We start from the raw sequence: 20743 nt of genomic DNA, 5'->3' as shown, positions 1-20743 counted from the left end.
TTGCGAAACTCAGAGCTAGCTACTTGTTTTCTTTTTAATTCATGTTCATAGTTAGCACAACTAATCACAACTAAACACTAAAGAAAAACAATCATTTCAATAAAATTCGCCTCGCATCTTTCGTAGCTCTAAGTTATTTTCAGCTTTGTTTAAAAAGCTGAATGGCGTTTTATCACTTTCCCCTCGCTTTCCCTAATTTTTTTTCTAGTTTTACCTATGTTTCTTTGCACGGATATTGCGCCTATATGCACGTGCTTAATGTGTTCGTTTACAAAAATTTTCCTGCCACTATAGAAAGTAGAGTGCCCTGTATCAGAGAAATATTAATTGACGTATGTAAGTGAATATACGGTGTATCTGTGATGAAGTCATAATTTCTCAGTTTTTGCATCGCACATAGTTTCCTCATCCTCATTAATTTCTTCACCCCCGCTTCCTGAATTCCAGTTCTGGTATTCTTTCTTGAGCAAGGCCTATTTAATGGGAGACTGATGTCTCATGTAGGCTTAACTATATCATCAGCAATAAAGAAAGTAGGGTTTAATTTGCACTAATTTTAGAACATTACGTTAATTAAATAATAATAATAATACGGAGTGAGCTCAGGCTACTTGTTAGGATTCTTGCTTCGCAATTGGATTATACCGGGTTCGAATTTGGAGACCAGCTATCCTGACTGAGGATTTTCCAGGGTTGTTCCTCAGTTATACTGGGCAAATGCTAGGTTAGTACCTTGATCTAAGGCTCTGGAGACCTTCCTTCCATTCCTTTCCCAATGTTTTCATCTGTTGATTATTACAGTGTAAAGTGGCCTCTGAGGATGTATCGGGTAGCTTATAGTAAATAAACAATTACGACTTAATATATCTTCACGAAACGTGTGGGTTAATTTAACTATAGCCTTACAGTCCTAATAGATAGCTAAAGTTTTAATATTAATTTCCTGACTATTTTCATATTGTTTCAGCTTTCAATTTTCTCATGTATGTTCCACCGAGAATTGAACCTGAGATCACATGAACAAATGCGAATATGTTAAATATTTTTGAACACTTTAATATACAAAACACAAAACGCTTCAATGATACGATGCATGGATATGTTTTGGTTACGTCCTGCAATTTATGATTAAAGAAACCTGGAGGGTGAAGAAGAAATAACAGAAATCTCTTTTATATTTACTCCTTCAACAAACTCCTGACCTCAGAAGTGCTAGCCATAAGTTAGGTAATAAAGTCGTACAACGAACACTTTTATTAATACTAATAATACTACACAACCATATCGCTCTCCTGAAATTCTCGTGTGTATGTTTAAAGATCTACTGTTGTTCCACGCCAACCAGTCTATATTTTTTGTTGTACCTTCGAAGTGAAAGATTTGTTGATGGTTGGACTCTAGTGAGTCAGAAACTACTATTAATAAAGAGTTTGTTTTGTCCAGTATTCCTGCGATTAGAAGGGTCTTATCTAAAAGATATTTCATTTGTATATGAGAAAATAAGAAAGTTTATATAAGAAAGTAAATATTGCAAGGTTAAAATAACATAAAGAACAAAGGTAGCACAAACGTGTTATGGAAACATTTAAAAGCACAGCATCCTACTATATTAGTGAATCCGAAAAAAGTTTTGACGAATTTTAGATATTCAATTTTATCATCACAATTTCAGATGTAGGTTTGGATACGAATCAATATCTGAGATTCGGATCCAGATCCGAGATCCGGAACCAGATCCGAGATCCGAATTTCGGGTCCAGATCCGAGATCCGACTTTCGGATCCAGATCCGAGATCCGGACCCAGATCCGAGATCCGAGTTTCGGATCCAGATCCGAGATCCGGATCCAGATCCGAGATCCGGACCCAGATCCGAGATCCGGATCTAGGTCCGGATCCGGCAAGATCCGGATCCGGATCTCACTGAATCCGGGATATCCGGATCCGAAAATTTTTGGCCATCCCTACTTTATACCCTATGAACAACTGATTTTTCAAGTCTTTTGTGAAAAAATACTGTGAACTGAGAAACCATAACCTTTTTCATATTGTACAGGGGTATTTTGCTGCGAATAAAAGTTTCTTGTGGAATGCGTTCAGAAATTAACAATTGCAAGAATACTCCCTTAGTACAAGTATATTTTAGGCACACACTAATCCCCCCCCCCCCCCACCTCGAACTGTTTCAATTTCCTCACTGACAAACACTTTACTATTTTATATCGTAAAGGTCAGATCCACTGTTATTGTAACAGAGTGGTGCTTGAGCGATTGGCTACACTGAGAAAAAAAATTGTAGGTGGCATACTTAAAAACGTAGGTTACATTCGTAATTCCTGTAGTTTCTGGACTTAACGTACAACCGTATATAACATCCTGCAACAAACGTATAGCTGAAAAAGTATGTATTATACGTACTGTCTGCATAAGTGCAATGACGTCATTCGTGTGACGTCATCTGCAGTAACAAGTATATACGGAGGTAACATCTAGCTTTGTGACGTCAGGATCGTATGTAGCATGTGGGTTAATAATGACGACACTTACTGACTATCAGGACGGAGCATAATTTCAAGAAGTATGCAATATACGCTCTGTACGTGTGTTTCTTGCATTCAACCCCAAGACAGCATCTATATTGTACTTGTGCCCCGTACGTACGACTAGATACAGTCCCAGATAGCATGTAAGCTTAAATCAAGGGTCGCTTTCCCTTGATTTTGGCTTAGCAATGTACAGTTGATGCGACAAGCGACAATCAACGTTTATTTTAGCTTGTTTTTAACTTGAAAAGAAGCTTGAATACGACAAGCGACAATCAACGTTTATTTTAGCTTGTTTTTAACTTGAAGAGAAGCTTGAATTTATCAACTTTCTACTAAGCCTATTTCAAGCTTGATTCAAAACGCTTGACGTTTGTCGATTGTTTAGAAAATGGAGCCATCTGTAGGATTGGTGAGTAGTGTTAGATATTTGGCGCTTGATTTCTTCCAAAAGGTAAACAAAGGTAAGCTCTGTGTATAAAATGTAATAGTAAGCCCTAATTTAGTTTTAGTTACAAAATAAAAAGGCGATTTTTGTTTTAAACTGGCGCGCTTGCGCTTTTAGGATAATTTTATACACTAGTGTTACTTCATTACTTTCGAAATATGGATGGAATTTTATGCTTATACTTTTTTTTTCTTTTTTTTTAAGTATGTGTTCATCCGTATAATGTATACAATTTTTAGCCATTGGATTCTTTAATGTCAGTGATGGCTCTTGACAATTAACATCAGCATGGGCGCCCGAAGGGGAGGGCAGGGTAGGACCCGGGCCCCCTTCTGGCTTACAAAAATGTATACGTAATATAGCAAATATAGCATCCATGGACAGTGGCGGCGATTCGACGTTAAAAGTGGGGGGGCAAGACATGATCTGAATATTTGTATATCAATGTTAATATACAAATTTCACTGGTTGAAACTACATACATTAATAGGCCGTTTCAGAAAAGTGGGGTGGCAACTGCCTAGAAAAAATTTTTCGGGCGCCCCTGAACATCAGTACAAAAATTAGAGGGTTAACTTCAGCAGAAGGCTTTACCATATTAAAAATTTATAGGTGGAATACTTGATAACATGTTAAAGCATGGCTCTACCATATTTATATCGATTTTGTGGTCATTTTTCACTAGATTTGAGATAATACTGTTACGTATAGATAATTTTGGAACTTGGGGGCCAAAATCAGGTAAAATCACCGTGTTTACAGGAGAAATGAGTTGGTGTTACGTAACTGTAATTACTAACATAACTAACCAAACCTAACCTAAATCATCAAAAACACAGAAAATATAGGAAGAAAGTACGAATTCAGGTAAAATCACCATGTAAAAATTATTGCGGACATTTTATGTATTTTTTCACTTTCCTCGTTTATGTGCATATCCTCCGTCGCTGACATACCTGCTCTCTACGGACGCAGCCCCTCGCTCCGCTCGGGACCCCCTGCTGCGCTCCTGCCCTGACTCGGTTAATGACATTCGTGCTTTTTTTTTGTGGCCACCTAGCACAAGTTGGTTCGTGATTTATGCAATAGCTCCTCATTTAGTGGATATTCTACAAAAAGAAACCGGAAAATGCAATGTGTGAACATTTGGTAGAACCGTCTGCTCGAGTAATGCCCAAGTATCTTAACCCAGCCTAAGCTAAACTAACTTAACCTACCTAAACAAAAAAAAGTACAGAATATATAGCAAGAAAGTACAAGATTTAAGCAAAATATTGCTCCCCCCCAGTTCCAAAAATATGCCGTTACGTAACACTTTACGTAGCATAGCTGAGCGAGCGAAGAGGAATAGAAGCCCCGCACGGCTCGTTTTTTTCCTACTTTTTAAGTTACACACGTTTGGCATTGCAACCATTGCAGACGGTAATTTTCCAAAGCTTCATATGTACTTACTGCCATCTCATTCCTTGCTTGCATTCATCTGCCTACCGCCTTGTCAATTAGATCCACCAAAACATACTTAATTTCCCATTTCGTAGGATTCTATATAACAGATACGATTTATTAAGTCTAAACACATTAAAATTTGTTTATTTAATTAGGTAGAGCCATCTGCTAAAGTTAACCCCATATTAATAGTGAAGGTAGTTAAATGATAATGTAAGTGTTTTAAACTCAATAAATTCTATGTGCAAATTAGTATACATGGGAAAGTAAGTATATTATGGTGGAGCTATTTGCCAGGGCGGAAGGCGGTTGAATACAAGCATGGAACGAAATGCCAGTATTTGTATGTTAAGTTTTGGAAAATGACCGTCTACAATTGCTGCAATGCCAATCGTGTGTAACTTAAAAGATAAGGAATAAATGAGTCCTACGGGGCTTCTAATCCCCTCCGCTCGCTCAGCTGTGGTTCGTAAAGCGTTTGTAAAGTAGTGAAATCTAGTGAAAAAATCAACAAAATCGATATAAATTTGAAGAGCCGTCTGCTAAAGTAATGAAAATTACGTTTTATCTCTACAATCTAGGAGAAAACTGCTTTGAATTAATACATTGCCTAAGCTTGCTTGTTTTAGCTTTCACCGATACACTACAAATTTTTACTTATGTGGCTTCCCCAAGAATCGGTGCGGATTATATTTAAATACAGCAAGCCTGGACATTTCACTCATTTTAGAATGCATCATGCCTATTTTCGTTCCTTATGTTCTTCCATATTTATTCGGAGGTTGGTGGCAGAATTGAAATAGTTCAAATGAAGAATATAAATACTTATGTCCGACTTTATTTGGTAACAATTACTTATTCTAAGGTATACTTCATCAATCTTAGATTAAATGATATCACTCATTTCATCGCTTTGCAATAAGTGCAAGGAAAGGTTCGATGAGGTATGGACTTTTGGGTTTAGGGTAAAAGAACGATGAATTTCGAAAAATTACTTATTAGATATTAACAATAACTCAAAATGGATTATTACGCGAAAATAAGTTGGCATATTAGTTTGAAGTTTGTAAGTTAAGAAGTCGAGGGTGTAAATTTGAGGAAAACTAGGTTTTTCGTTGCTTACATTTTAATCTTTTTATCCTCTAAAAACAGTAACTGCTGTCTCTTGATTGAGTTTAGTGGTTTTGTTTACTTTTTTTTCTACCAGCTGAAGTCTGAATCTAAAATCTCAGAAAAATATTTGCAATCTGAACGGATGTAATAAAGAAATAATGCTATTTTTCAGGATTGGCAAAAACCGTGTTCTTTTTTTTAAAAAAAAAAAAAACTTTTTTTCACTTAAACCGGAATTTTTGCTTTAAACCAGGTTTCTTTTATTTAAATAGGTTTACCTTAGATTAAAATAGAGTAACCGTTGCGCCCCCTTTTTTTAATTTGAGGCTAATGATTCGATTGAACAAGGTAGCAACCTCGAGAAATGGCCTCAACCCGGTCAAACTAGAGGTCATAGGTCAACTAGTTCTGCAAACGATTTACCAGTACATCATAAATTATTCAGCAGTCTACTCCTTCAGCATTGGTTAAGCTTGAATTTTCCTTGTCGGAGACATGATCGTCCACAAGTTGAGTGGGGGTGGGATTCGTGAAAAATACTTTTTTAACTTGTCTCTTTAATTGTGATTTTATTTTATCAAGTTTGGAGTTCCCGCCGAACTGCCTCTAGTGTCTGTCACACTAGCGGACGGTCAACAAAACTTTTCCACAGATGCTGATCAAGTGTCTAAATTTATAACATTGGAAAGTAGATCGACGAAACAGAGATTTCTGTTAGGTTTGACTGGTTTGTTAATAATAATAATAATAATAATAATAATAAAGGTTTTATTTAGAAAGATAGTATGAATGGTTCAGAACTATTAGTCACTTCTGGTATTGATTAGCAAATTAAATTAAGCCTATATTTCTGACTTTGACTAAATTAGATCTTCTGTACTATGTAGTCTTTTAAAATTGTCCATTGATTTAATGTGTATAACTGTAGAGTGATTCCACTTTGCAGTTCTTTCCCTTTTGGTTCTTAAGTGGCTCCTAAAATATTCACAAGTATGCAAGATCACTGCAACGTATTTCTATCAGTTGACCTCCGTGGATGATGAGTCTGTGGATTTATCACCTTTGTTATCAAGGGATTCTGGTTTCAAGTTCAAATGAAGAACAATATCTCTCGAGTGCAAACTGAGTAGTGGTTCGGATCTCACTTTAAGCTGTAGGTCCTGTTCTTCATAACCCCGCTGTTATGTCCTTAACCATAGAAAGACGAAGGTTTGGTCAAATTTACCCGCACTTTCTTTTTCTCTTTGCCCGAACAAATGAATTTTACAACGTTTGAAATTTTTTGTATTTTCTTCTGTAATCTAAACTTAAATTTAGTTTTATTAGAAAGCACATAATTGTGGTAGTTTTTTTTTTTTTTAATAGCGCAGGTGACTAAATACATCTTTTTTTTAGCAACTTAGAAGTGTTAAGAGAAGTACAGTTTTACTTTAAAAGGATCATTGTAAACTTATCTATTCTTTGAATGGATGACTAAATTAACATAATCTACTTTTATACATTGAGCAAACTTAATACTCTCAGGTTTAGTATAGTAACTTGTCTACACAGGCTAATGTATTTAAAGCTACTTCATGTCTGCTAACCAAATGCGGTAGTAGTCTGTACTGGGACTTATATTTGTAATATTTCCTATTAAAATAAAATTTCACAAGCCTTAAAATAATTTTACAACTCACATTTATTAGTAGCAGCCATTAAATAACTTTAAAATACATTAGTAGGGTTAAAATTGGAATTTACAACCGCGAGCAAAATTGCCCCCCTTAGTCTTTCACGTGACCAATTATAGTTTAGTCTTCCTAAGGTTAATGTTAAGATACACGGATGACTAATGATAGTGAATGATTATGAAGGAATTAGTGGCATGAGAACGGGAAAACCCTCACGAATATGATATTGTCCATCATAAACTCATGAGGCCGGAGATTGAACCAAAGATCCGTCGCACCAAAAGGCTACGTTCTACCTCTGAGCAATCAACCCTTTCCTTCCGCAGTGCTGATGAATGACGTCATACTCTAATGACCTGGTCATAATTCTTCAACGTAGTGGTCTTCTACACACGTCTTCCTAATTGTTCCCCACTTTCCCCCCCCCCAAGATTTCTAATTAAATGAACATCGAAATCCTATTAAAATAAAATCTTTGAGTTTTGTCCCACGGTTATGCGGGGCAGCCTAAAGGAGACGGTGATAATGAGAGTGAATTAAATGATGGAGTGAAGAAAGTGGAGGGGAACGATAGAACCCTGAGAAAACCCACGCACACAGTGTTTGTCCACCACAAACGTACACTCATGTCCAAAATTATTGTCGCATGTCTATAAATATGTTGTTTTACGAATAAAATTTGATAACGAATTCGCCCTGTATTTCTTATAATGTTGGTATGTGCATAATCGGCAAAGACATGTATGTGGCAAATTTCATGTCAAAAGAGCAGTAAATAAGAATAATAAAACGAAAATAAAACTTTCTTGTCCATTTGTTTTACTCATTCTAATTTACGTGCTTATAATCCTTTCCCTACAAAATTTTCTACAAATATACATTTCTCGATTATACACATAGTATCGGTATTAAAAGTATCCTGTATAATCATTATCAAATTATATTCTTACAAGAAGACAGTTATAGATATGCGACAATCATTTTGGACATGAATGTACATTTTATTGTTTCAATGATTTGTGAAATAGTATATTTTCTAGTTATATTAACACCTTCAAAACAATATTTCCTAAAATTTATTGCAGATATCAGAATGGTATTTGGCCAAATGCAATCTACTTTAGCTGACCTTAGTGAAAGAGTATCTTCCGTCGAGAAGAAAGTCGACACACTTCTAAGTAATGATGTGAGTGTGAAAGCAGAGTCCATAAACGAAGAATCCGAACTTCTTGGCCTTCTGCCTCTGCGAACGTTGGATGATTTTCAAACATTTGAGAGAAAGCTTGAAGATCCTAACTTCGGAAAGAAATATGTAAGTGTCCTATCAAAACTGTACAAGTTATGAAGCAGGTTTCAAATCTTTGTTATATCTTTTAATTTACGTCTTTTTGGAACATCTCTTTTTTGACTAAATGTTAGCATCAACTCCATTTTCGCCAATTTAGCCATTATCATGTGTATTAGCTATGGACTATAATTTTGGCAGTAGCGGATCGTAGTCTGTACAAGCACCGGTTGCAATGTTGCAATATCAAAGGTATGTAGGTACGCGCAAGTGTTCCCCTCCCCTCCAAAAATATTCAGGAAATATGAAGAGGAAAGTCTTTTAAGCTCTATTTATATATTATTCATTAAATTGTTTCTCTAATATTGATTTAATATATAAGCTATTTCCTTTTTTTCAAACAACCACTATCAATGTACGTTTATACACTATTTATATACAAAACCTCTACACTCATGTTATTGAACACGAGATAAATCGAATATATAGTATGTGCTGTAAGCCATGAATGATGGCGTTAATCCGAAAAGAAGAAAAAAAAGCAAGAAAATTGCATGCACGCAGTTAAACAAAATTATTTAATTATATAATTATGCATTATTTTAGAATGGAAGGTCTTTCTTCGATCTTTTGGGCTTCAAATTTTCTATGACTTTATTGAAATCTGAGATGCTGCTCGCCAAGTTTCTCTGAATAGAAAGCATCGCTACCGCAAATATTTTCCGCTTTATTTTCTTTAGGGTCCAGAAACACCTTTCTCCTCCGACAATATGCATTTTGTTAGCATTTCTTTGTATAAATATACGGTACAAAAAGTCAATTTTCAGAAACCACGTATTTTTGTCTGTAAAGAAGCATGAAATCTAAGATGTTTTCCTTCGAAAATGAAAAAAAAAAATAGTTTAACATTCCAGCAAATTAGGCTAAAGAAGACAGATGAGTATTGGAAGTGAATGATTTGATATTAATTTATGCTCTCCGCCGGAAATCGAACACAGAATCATGTGCACGAAAGACACAGAGCTAGGAATTAGACCAGTAGTAAGACATTTTCTTCTTCGAGACTCGATCGATCCCCCCCCCCCAGAATAGGGTTTTTTAAAAAATAAATCTTATCCCAAGAATTTTCACTTTTGTATTATAAATGTTAAATAAAATTATTGACTTCGAACGACCGCCCCCCAAACTTTCAGCTTGGATTCGTCCCTGCTACCACCAGACTTGTATTTGTTCTTTGCGAGTTTGTTTTGTGAATAACTTCTTTTTTCCAAGCGTCTGTATCTCCCTCACCCTATGAATTGAGTCAAGCGCTGCTAAGCGGAGGAATTTGTAACTATTACAGAAGCTGACCAGTTGCGGAAGAAAGGCAACCGCAAGAAAGCTATACGGGAAGATAGGAGCGATGCAAGAATAAATCCACTTCCCCATGTTAACAGATAGGAGCTTGCTGCCATATGCTCGATATTACTGCTTCCAGTGGCAACGTTCGCTGCCACCGGAAATGTAAATCTCTCTCTTTCTTTCCGTTTTTTAATTTACTTTTTTCAGAAATGCATCAATACTGTTTTTGCGCTCAAGAGCAGAGGTTTATTTTTTACTGATACACTACATTAATACTTAAAAATAGTTTTAGTATTAAAAAATATCCGGTTGCACAACCATGCAACATATAGTACCAGCCGCCGCTGAATTTTGGTCAACTTGCCATTCATACTTGCTAATATAGTCATTTAGGCGGCAATTAAATCTTTTGCAGTCAATTTTTTTTAGAACATATGTAAAAACCTTAAAAAAAAGTAGTTTATCTTGGTATTTTTCTAATTCTTCTGTTTACAACAGCACTTACATTGTCACAGTAGATAGATATCTTTTATCAGTCTCACCTATCCGTCACGGTAAATTGGGATTCCTGAATCTGGTTTCTCCATAGTCAGTTGTTTGATTAGTTTCTAGTGTATTTTTAGTTTGGGTTGGGTTTTTCTTCTTAAGATGCGTGCATGTGTATGTATATATTTTTGTGATAGATCAATAGTGTTATCAAGACATACCCAGCATTTGAAGTTGAAAATAATTAAAGAGATTTTATTACTTCTAGTCAATGAAGGAACAAATTATATTGTGAAACTGTTTGATTTGAGGATATCAAAAGATAAATAATATTAGAACATCTTTGTAAACTAGTAGACAAAAAGTACCAAATTTTTACTTTCTTTGTTCCTAAATTCTGTTGCCTATAATTTAAGGTAAGTTGAACCATTTTTAGCTAGTTTCTGTGCGTCATTTAGCTATTTTCTGACACTACTTGTTGGCAGCACTGATTAACCCACTGTTTCTTGTTACTTTTGGAAGTGTATGTAATTTCCATATACATACACACCCACACACACACACCCACCCACACACACACACACACACACACACACATATATATATATATATATATATATATATATATATATATATATATATATATAGTATTTTTTCTAATTCAAACGGACAATGGTCCTTTTAAATAACCGCAATTCCGATATAAAGCTGAAAGTTACCAAATAAATCCCAGTCAAACAGTTTTTGTTAGTCACGTAGCCCATTTGATACGGCCTTCCATGAAACTCAGAACTCCACGCCCTTTTTTTTTTTACACTTCACATTACGGTATTTAAAAATTAATCTAGTTTCATTCATGCTTCGTTATTTTTTTTTCCACTGGTAGAAAAACATAACAATACGGACCCTTATATATATTGTTTTTCTTTTCGATTTCAGCATGCATTAGATCTAAATAATTTCCTTTTTTTTTCAGGTAAAAGTATTTCTGTCAATTGGTGGTAAGGATTTAAAAGGTTTCGCTCACAATGCAATAAGAAGAACTTTGTGCGACAAGCTCGCAATGGAATTCTCCTACTCTGGCAGGAAACCAAGGATCATGAAGCAAAAAAAGCACACCTTTGGGTCCACCCAAATGTGCAAAAAGATCCACAGTAAGTTGATTTGAAAAGTTGTACTGAAATATTTAACTTCATTTATTTATTTATGCTAGTAACCATACAAAATTCCAGTTTGCTAATTACTAAGTCTTACTTCTCTCGTACTGGACGTGTGTTCTCATATTAGTATGTCCCAAGCAATCAGAAGTAATTCTTCATGAATAAAGTATGCTTTGAGTATTTTAGGATGCTTTTACTGTCAAGTAGTATAATATGTAAATGTGTTCACCCTTACTGGGTGAATATAAAATCTGTGTAGAATATATAGGAAATTCAATAACTAATCCAACACTCTATGTTGTAAACAAAGCTTTACTGGCAAAGTACCCATTTAAACAAATCTTTGCTTGAAAAAGCATTCAAAAACAATTTGTAAGGTGTACGGAAAACCTAAAACCAAATAAAATTCCAAGGTAGGAATGATTCCAGGGCTAAATAAAGTCAATAGTGTCAACGAATTTAAATTGAAGTACAGTGTAGGAATCACTATGTGAAGTATAATTTTGCACCAGACTTTTCGTGTATACCTGTAAATTTGATACTGTCCACCACACGAATGTAACTTTGAAAGAATATAACTTTGTTGGGTTGGCAACACTGTTAGTCTGGTAGTATTACATAGTATGCCAAACTGTGTCCCCTGTCGATATTTTAAAGGTGCAAAATTTCAGAGCTCTTTGTCTAACACTAGAACGCAGATAAAACACTAGAAGAATATAGCTTTCGAAGTTACCATAATTCCAGTATAAAAAGAGAAAAGTTGCAGGCTTTCAAGACGGCGAATAGTCGTCTTTATGTCGTCTTGGTCTTTCAATTTTTCGTGACAACGAAGTTAGCCAAAACCTAATGGTTTTTTGTAGTATTATTTAAGGTGACTTGAAACGTTGACTCAAAACCATATCACCACTAACGGAAGAAAGTCTTGTTACACTTGTATAGAAAAATGTAACTTTTCCATTATATAATATACCAAAAGTGTAGTGAAAGATAACTTTCTATAGTATCCTTACATAAAAATCACAAAATAGGGGCCTAGCTTAGGTGACTTGAAAAATAATATAGGAATTAGTTTCAGCTCTAGGTATCCACGTTTACAAACCATACCATAATTCCGTAAAGCTATTTAAAAGGGAAATTTATTTCAAATGACTTTTTTTTTTAAGAATAAAAATCGCTAGTATTTGCTTGAAATTCTATCTTTCTTTTCAGCTGCTGTTCGTAAGATGTACACCGACGCAACAGAAGAAACGGTGAAGGAAGTATTGGGTCTTTGGCTGCAGCAGGCGAAGCCTAGACTACTGCGTAGGTAAGTATAGTTTTACCTATTTTCCTTACAATCACGAGAGAGAGAGGAAAGTTCTTATCATCACTAAATAAGCTAAGGATCTGCAACTTAGTGAAATGAGATAAAATGTTTACCTTGTATGTACTTATTATTTTATTATCCCTTATAATTTAGCAACTTGCCTGTTACTTTCCTCGGAGGGTGGAAATTTTAACTAAAATCGAGATTCATTACTGTTTACATTTTTATTTTCTTGTCTTCTGGAAGAAAGTACCTCTGTTAGTTTAATTTTATTTTTTGATTACTCCTATCTGCTGATGATTTTTTTTAAGACTAACGTTTATTCCTTGATTAATTTTGGTGTTGATTACTTCTTTTCTATACTGAAGAAAATTTCATTTTTTGAAAACTGCGATGTCACAGTAATAGAGAGATAGGCACTTTCTGCATGTTTGCCTTCTAAAAACATTTCCTACCTGCTGCATGAAAAACAGAAAGCAACTAACCTCTTTTTGTCTTGACTAATTTTAGTGTTATTTTACATCTTTTCTATCTACTGAACGAACTCATCTCTTGAGAGAAAAACTACAATACCACCCTCTTTCTTGATTGATTAGAGTTAATTATTTCTTTTCTATACTAAATGAAACCATCTTACATTCTGGAAAACTCTGCAATGCCATTGTAATAGAGAAATATGCAATTGCAGAATCTTTCAGACGATAAGATTATTTCGTTTAGTATAGAAACAAGCAATAAAGCACTATAATTAATTAAGATACAGAATGGTATTGTAGTTTTTTTTTCCTTCTCAAAAGATAAGGTTTCATTCAGGAGATAGAAAAGAAGTAAAATAACATTAAAACTAATCAAGAAACAGTTTTTTTTCCTAGAAGATAAAGACTTCAGCAGTTAGAAAATTTTGTTAAAAGACAAAATAATAGTAAATGCACATTTCTCTCTTACAAAGACATTCCCGAGTTTCCCGGAAGATAAGACTTCATTCAGTATGAAAAAGAAGTAGTCAACACCAAAATTGAACAAGAAACAAAGGTTAATGTTTTATCCACAAGATAAAGACTTCATTCAGCAGTGGCAGTAATAAAAATAAATTTTAAAAAAAAGTAAGAGTAGTTTTTTCCCCAAAGACAAAAAGATTTCAATAGGATGAAGCACGCCAAAGTATGAGTATGCCTAAACACTCAACAACAAATTACCAGGAAAATAAATAGGGAGACATAGGTCTTAAAATGCATTCAGAATTTGACTGGATTGAAGTAAATGAAGTGATTTTCCTGCCTTGTGCCATGTACACTGACAAATGTTTCTGCTTTCAAAGATGGGATATAAAGAACTAGGTCGATAGGTTGCAGGAGTATTTATTACTTCTCTATAATGAATTGTGAAACGACGCTAATGATTCCGACACGACGTTCCATGAATATGAGTCAAATAAACTTAGTGTTACAGTTACGGTAATGAGTCATCCCTTCTTCATTTGATATGTATGATGAAGGCAATATGCATGTCTTCCTATCAGTGATTCTTGTGTTTTGAAAGAATGAAACGTTGCAAAGATGTATTCCTCCGCTGTAAGGCTCAGGATTGAAATCCGTTTATTTTACTGTCACAAATAAATCCAGAGAATTGTTGCTCAACACCTCCTTACGTTTTAGTCACCAGTAACTTTTTTGTTAATATTTTTAAAGAGAAACATTTCATTGAACCTCTAAAGTATGTTCCAAACTCGTTGCAAAATGGTACGAAGTTGTCCGTGTACACGGTACCTATTTTAGTAAATTCTTACGCTTTTCCTGTAAATTGCGAACTACACTTTCCCATTCGTTCTGTTCTACATTACGCAGGATAACGCCTTATAGGTCATCATCTATCATTTGTGTTGCTCCGTGAAGAATACAAGGTATATAGGTTCACACGCTTATGGCCTATCTTTCCTGTGAATCGTGAGATCAGATTGCATTTCATACAAGGCATGGAGAGAAAATTAAAGAAATAAGTAAATATTTGTTCTTCCATCCCTCAGTGATTTCTTATATCAGTGGTCACTTCGTTTGTTTTTCGTAACGCCGTACTTATACAACAGTACCGAGTGAGTCAATATGACATTTTCTGGATTTATCTCAATTGATGCTCTCACAGAACAATGCACGTTTTCAGCTAGGAAAAAACTTCTACTGAAAATTTACTGGCACTAGAACATTGAAATAGGTAAAGTGAATAAATACCATGCAGTGGTACCAGTGATGAAACGGGTCACATACTTCGTGACTCGTGATCACGAAGTAGTCAGATCCCTGACCCTGTTTGACCCAGACATATCCGTGCGATCCCGAGACGACTAAATATCAGACTATGGGAGAGTATGTTGTAATTGTAACAAACGCGATTCTTTCCTTTCAAGTGTTTCTTATGAGTGATCGTCAAAATTTAATCGAATAAGGCTGTAAAACGTAAAATGTAGAATATAAGGGATTCCGCTGAACCGAAATAGTGTTTGCGTAATGTTTGTGTATAGTAGTGTTTTAAATTACTTTATTAATTTTCAGTATGGGAAGATGAATTATATTTTATTTGACAGTCAAGACACTTTGAATAAGAAGTGTCACACTGCAAATCTAACATCTGAATAGGTGAGCTCGATTAGGGAATATTAATTCACTATAAAAATTCTACCGTAATGCTATAGAGATCATATTTGGAGTGCTTCCAAGCCATGGATCACCAGATCTGAGAAACGAGTGCCAGACTCTGTTGCCTTGTGTGGCACTTACTTCAAAGAATAATAATGTATTTTAATGAAAGCGTATTTATAAGGTAAACAATATGAGTGTTTTCTTTTAACTGTGCAATCAATTACATGTTTTTCAGTACGTATTTATGATCGTTATTTTGCAGAGAACGAAGAAATTCAAAACCTGTAGTGGAAGGTCACACCGTTGAAGTTGAGGAACCCAATTAAGGAAATAAGTTAGAAATAATACAAAAAATGTAAATAAGTTCAATAAATAACATTGTAATACAAGCTGATTGTTTTCATGAAACCTTATATCAGTTATTGCGTAGAATGTAGGGATAATTTATTTCAATTATGTAGCAGCAGGATGCGAAATAATAACAGTTATGATCGGGGAGAGAGAGCAGTAGATAAATAAGTAAAAAAAAATGCACTGGAAAGTTTTGAAATGAAGATTTCATATATTGAACATCCAAAATTATTGAACTATGTAAGATTAGGGATAATGCTTAACCACTAGGTTGTCCACTAACTGCACAGATTTACTGTAAATAGTTTGTATACTTCTGACAGTGCCAGTGTCACCATATCTCGCCAGTAAATTATTGAGGATGAATTTTCTTCCAAAATTTTGAAGTGTGGGAATGGCCATCCTCAGTATTTCGCACCCTGTGTAGCAGTGGTTCTAGGATTTAATTTATATTTCTTTCCTGAAATCTGATAATTTAAAAGTTTGCTTAGCCCTTGACGTTTGTCTAGTGGTGTACGTCTTTGCTGTGTCTAGGGTCGTGGTTGATTCTCAGTGAAAGACCTTACAAACACTGAACGCATTACTGCGGATTCTACAGGTCAGTGTCTCATATAAAGCTTCGTGCTGAAACGGGACGCTCAACTTCAACATCAAACTGTGGTTAATGGTAAACTAATTGGATGCTGATCTGCCAGGTCGCATAGTATATTCACCAAGGAACTCAGGAAAAGTGTTCCTTTCTATATTGAGATAAGATACTAATCTCAATAGACTGGAGTATGGGGTACATATTCAACACCAATGTTGTGTGAGACATGGATTTATAATTTAACATGATATCTCAATAATGTTACTCAACAGAAATAAACCTCGTGCTGCAAAGACGCATAATGGACGAAGGAAAGACGCATAATACAGATTGTGAAAGTATACATATTTTGCTTTCATTTTGACCGAACACAACTATTCTTTTTCAGAACATTGCTTATGTATTTTTAACAGTTCTTTCGTCTCCACCTTTACGTTTATTTTTGCAGAATTGTTGTCTATATGAGCTTGATTTCATTTTGTATAAGGTTTGAAGTGAGGTCCAGTAGTGTCAATCTTGATACAGATTTATTTCTGCACGTGAGAAAATGATTCATCTGGTTGGCGTCATGTATAATGTTTGATGTGAAGGTTAGTATAATGTTCAGTGTGTAAGTTACATAAATGATGGTGTGTGTTCTTTTGCCATCTGAGGGTGTTTGGATATTGCCACCACTTCATTGGCATTCTTTTAAAAATATTGCAGAAACCATAGCCTACTACTATGTTTACTATTAATAGTAAGTATGGTATGGTTTCCCCTATATATATTTAAAAGAATGCCAATAAAGTGATGGCAATATCCAAACACCCTCAGGTGGCAAAAGAATACACACCATCATTTATGTAACTTACACATTGAACATTATACTAACCTACACATCAAACATGTCGCCAAGCAAATGAATCATTTTCTCACGTGCAGAAATAAATTTGTATCAAGCTTTCTGAGAAGCTTGCAATAAACGAGACATACTAAGCATGTGCTAAACTTGAAGTGAACAGCTTGAAATAAGCTTGAGGTGACAAGCCTGTAGCAAGCATTATGTACCAAGTTTGAAATAGACTTGAGGTAACAAGCCTGTAGCAAGCATTATGTCCCAAGTTTGAAATAGACTAGAGGTAACAAGCCTGTAGCAAGCATTATGTACCAAGTTTGAAATAGACTTGAGGTAACAAGCCTGTAGCAAGCATTATGTCCCAAGTTTGAAATAGACTTGAGGTAACAAGCCTGTAGCAAGCATTATGTCCCAAGTTTGAAATAGACTTGAGGTAACAAGCCTGTAGCAAGCATTATGTACCAAGTTTGAAATAGACTTGAGGTGACAAGCCTGTAGCAAGCATTATGTACCAAGTTTGAAATGGACTTGAGGTAACAAGCCTGTAGCAAGCATTATGTCCCAAGTTTGAAATAGACTTGAGGTAACAAGCCTGGAGCAAGCATTACGTACCAAGTTTGAAATAAACTTGAGGTAACCAGCCTATAGCATGCTTTATGTAACAAGTTTGCAATAACCTTGAACTGACAAGCTTGAAACAATCTTGCAGTACAAGCCTACAATATGCTTGTCGCCTGTCAACTTCGTCGCTTGAATCAGCCTTGATATACGCTTACAGACTTGTCGTAACAAGCTTGGGACAAGCTTATATCCTTGTCACGACAAGCTTATATCATGCTTGTGGCAAGCTGTTTCTGCTATCTGGGGTATACGTATTGTACGTGTGTATTATACATATTTTCCTTATGTCGCACACAGCTTGTCCTGATACAGCATACAGAATATCCGTATGCACCATACAGAGTGCACATATGTAGCTTACAGACTGTCTGCATGCAGCATATAGATTATACGTATGTCGCGTACAGGCTGGCCATATGTAATGTATGGATTGAATGTATGTAGCTTATAGATTGTCCATATGAAATATACGGATTTTACCTGTATCGCATACGTATTGCCTTGTTGTAATATATGGATTGGACATATTCAGGATCTAGATTGTACGTATAGTGCACCATTATTGAAGTGCTGCAACATACTGAGAAATGCATGATACGTTCTTACTGTAATGTTGTCACATATTGTTTTTCTCTGTATGGAAACAAAAATATCTTAAAATATGGTTGATCTCCTTTGTGCCAATAATAATAAAATTAAAAATACTATACTTTTCAATCTTAGTTTGGAGCAGTGAAACTGTCCAGAGAAATGTATTTACCTGCAGGGTGTAAGTTTGGACTTCATGCTAATTCGTTGGAAAGCTACTGCAAAGCCAAGTGTTGAAAAGTGGCACAAGCGTTAATTTTAAAATTATTGGCACAAAGGAGGTTAACCATATGTTAAACTATTTTAGTTTTCATACAGAGTAAATCAATATGTAACAATATTACTGTAAGAATTTATCATACCTTTTGCAATAACTTAGTTGCAGCACTTCAATAATAATGCAAAATGCACATCCATGTAAAATCCTATGTTCAAACTCAAACAAGACTTACGTACAGTCATTTATTAAGCCGTTATCATCCATTGCTTGTACAGTCACGAAAGAAAGTATTCTTCAGTTGACAAAATTTGTTTTCCTAAAAACAACAATAAATTAACCTATTAGAGTACCGACTTTGGCAAATTGTCAAGTTATAACTATTCTAAGAATAATAACAAAAAGATCCAAATTAATGCATTTGTTCCTGAGCTATTGGCAAAAGAAAATTTGTCAACTGTCAAATACTTTCTTTTCCGTGTGTACTATATAAAGACAACTTTACCTCATTCTTTTCCTTAATAGTATCCTCTTCCAAAATGCAGAAGTTGTTACCACAAGAGGCGTGAATACGATTTTCCAGAAATAACTTCTCTGCACATTTTAATTAACAGATAAGTTATTTTTTAAATGTCGCTATAATTAAAAACATGGTGTCAGCTGAAAACGTGTTCCCTCACAAGATGATTCCTACACAGTACTCGCCATTAAAAATGAAACTTCAAGGAGACAGGGTAGCTACGCCATAGTTCCCAGGCCGATACCTAATAGTAAGTGTAGAATATGCTTAACCCCTAACATACCAAGCGGGGTACTCTAGGGACCCCAGAGAGTGATATTTGGTGATACTGCCGCAATTATAAGAATCAATTTATTCTCGATTTTTATATGTATCCTGCAACCCTTTGAGATATCAATTACATGATTAGATCAACGATGCGTTTCTTTAAAAAATACAAAAAATAAAAACACACTTGACAATGTAAAAACTCTATTGTTAAACCTGTGTTTCAGATTTACGAACACAAAAGTATAAAATTGTATGAAGAACTGAATAGTGCTCAAATATATATAATATTTGATGTCAACAATGTTCATTTAACTTAAGTATGCTTCTAGACATCCAAAAAATTATAGTTGGAGTAACCCTCTGCAATACTATGTTGAGAAATTAAAATAATACTTGACGTCCCCGGAAGACTCCAGCTTGGTAAACAACTTTGACGACTTAGGCTTGGTACGTTAAGGGTTAAACTTACCGCTGTATTCGCTGTGTGACAACGTGGTGACAGCTGAGCAGAATTGACCCAACATTGACAGCCAGAACGACTGTAACACAGCGAGACATCGAGAGGATGTTCTCTTCTGGTATGGTAAGCCATGCATCTTACGATCCAATGTCACAGCTCATCAACTGTAGCTGGCGGAGTTCACAGGTATGAGAAGCTGTGCAGCCATTGACCGAACATATTTATCCTTCCCTGCACTACACATTCTGCAAATTTGGGCTTTCCTGGATGTATCCTCCTTAGTGCAACATTTTAAGTAACGAGCAGAGTAATAGACTCATACATTATTTAAAGAAAGAGCGATATTTCTCAGAATTACTCGGAAGTTTCTAGTTTACAATTTTATATATATATATATATATATATATATATATATATATATATATATATATATATATATAAAGATAGACAGATAGATATACAATAATTTAAAATGGTTATATCAAAGCTTGCAATTCAGAGCACAAAAGAAGTATAGCTATCGGAACGCTGATTTTAGCCAGATAATACCACTAGTAAACTCAACCACATTCAGTGATGTTAGTTGCTTGGTATTGTCTATGAGGCAAAGATCATCGTATCTCATTGCGTGTAGATTTTTGCATTTGTTTAACGCTAAAAATTGTTTTTCGCTAATCGAACCCAGTAACATATATATACCGACAGGACGTACTTAGTCACAAGGTTACATAAGTGAAACACTAAATTATTCGATTGATACTTGCGGCCTTGTCAACACTAGAGAAAGGTATAAAGCGATTAAATACATACGAAACATAGTTATTACAAAATATAGCGATGTATGAAGTCTCCTTTT

At 35.0% G+C, this 20743-nt stretch overlaps 1 protein-coding gene across 1 annotated transcript; it reads left to right on the top strand.

Moving 5' to 3' along the window:
* The first annotated feature begins 2933 nt into the window (after positions 1–2933).
* Positions 2934–15822, top strand: LOC145660780 (uncharacterized). Its single transcript, XM_081726186.1, has 5 exons — positions 2934–3006; positions 8308–8534; positions 11311–11488; positions 12704–12800; positions 15696–15822. The coding sequence occupies exons 1-5, from the start codon at positions 2934–2936 to the stop codon at positions 15757–15759; spliced, it is 639 nt and encodes a 212-aa protein (XP_081582312.1). The 3' UTR covers positions 15760–15822.
* The last annotated feature ends 4921 nt before the right edge of the window (positions 15823–20743 follow it).

Source organism: Thermobia domestica, chromosome 9 (assembly GCF_964235325.1).
Source record: "Thermobia domestica chromosome 9, izTheDome1.hap1.1, whole genome shotgun sequence".
Classification (NCBI taxonomy): domain Eukaryota; kingdom Metazoa; phylum Arthropoda; class Insecta; order Zygentoma; family Lepismatidae; genus Thermobia; species Thermobia domestica.
Note: the sequence above shows the minus strand (reverse complement) of the source record. Positions and strands in the feature narration are given on the sequence as shown.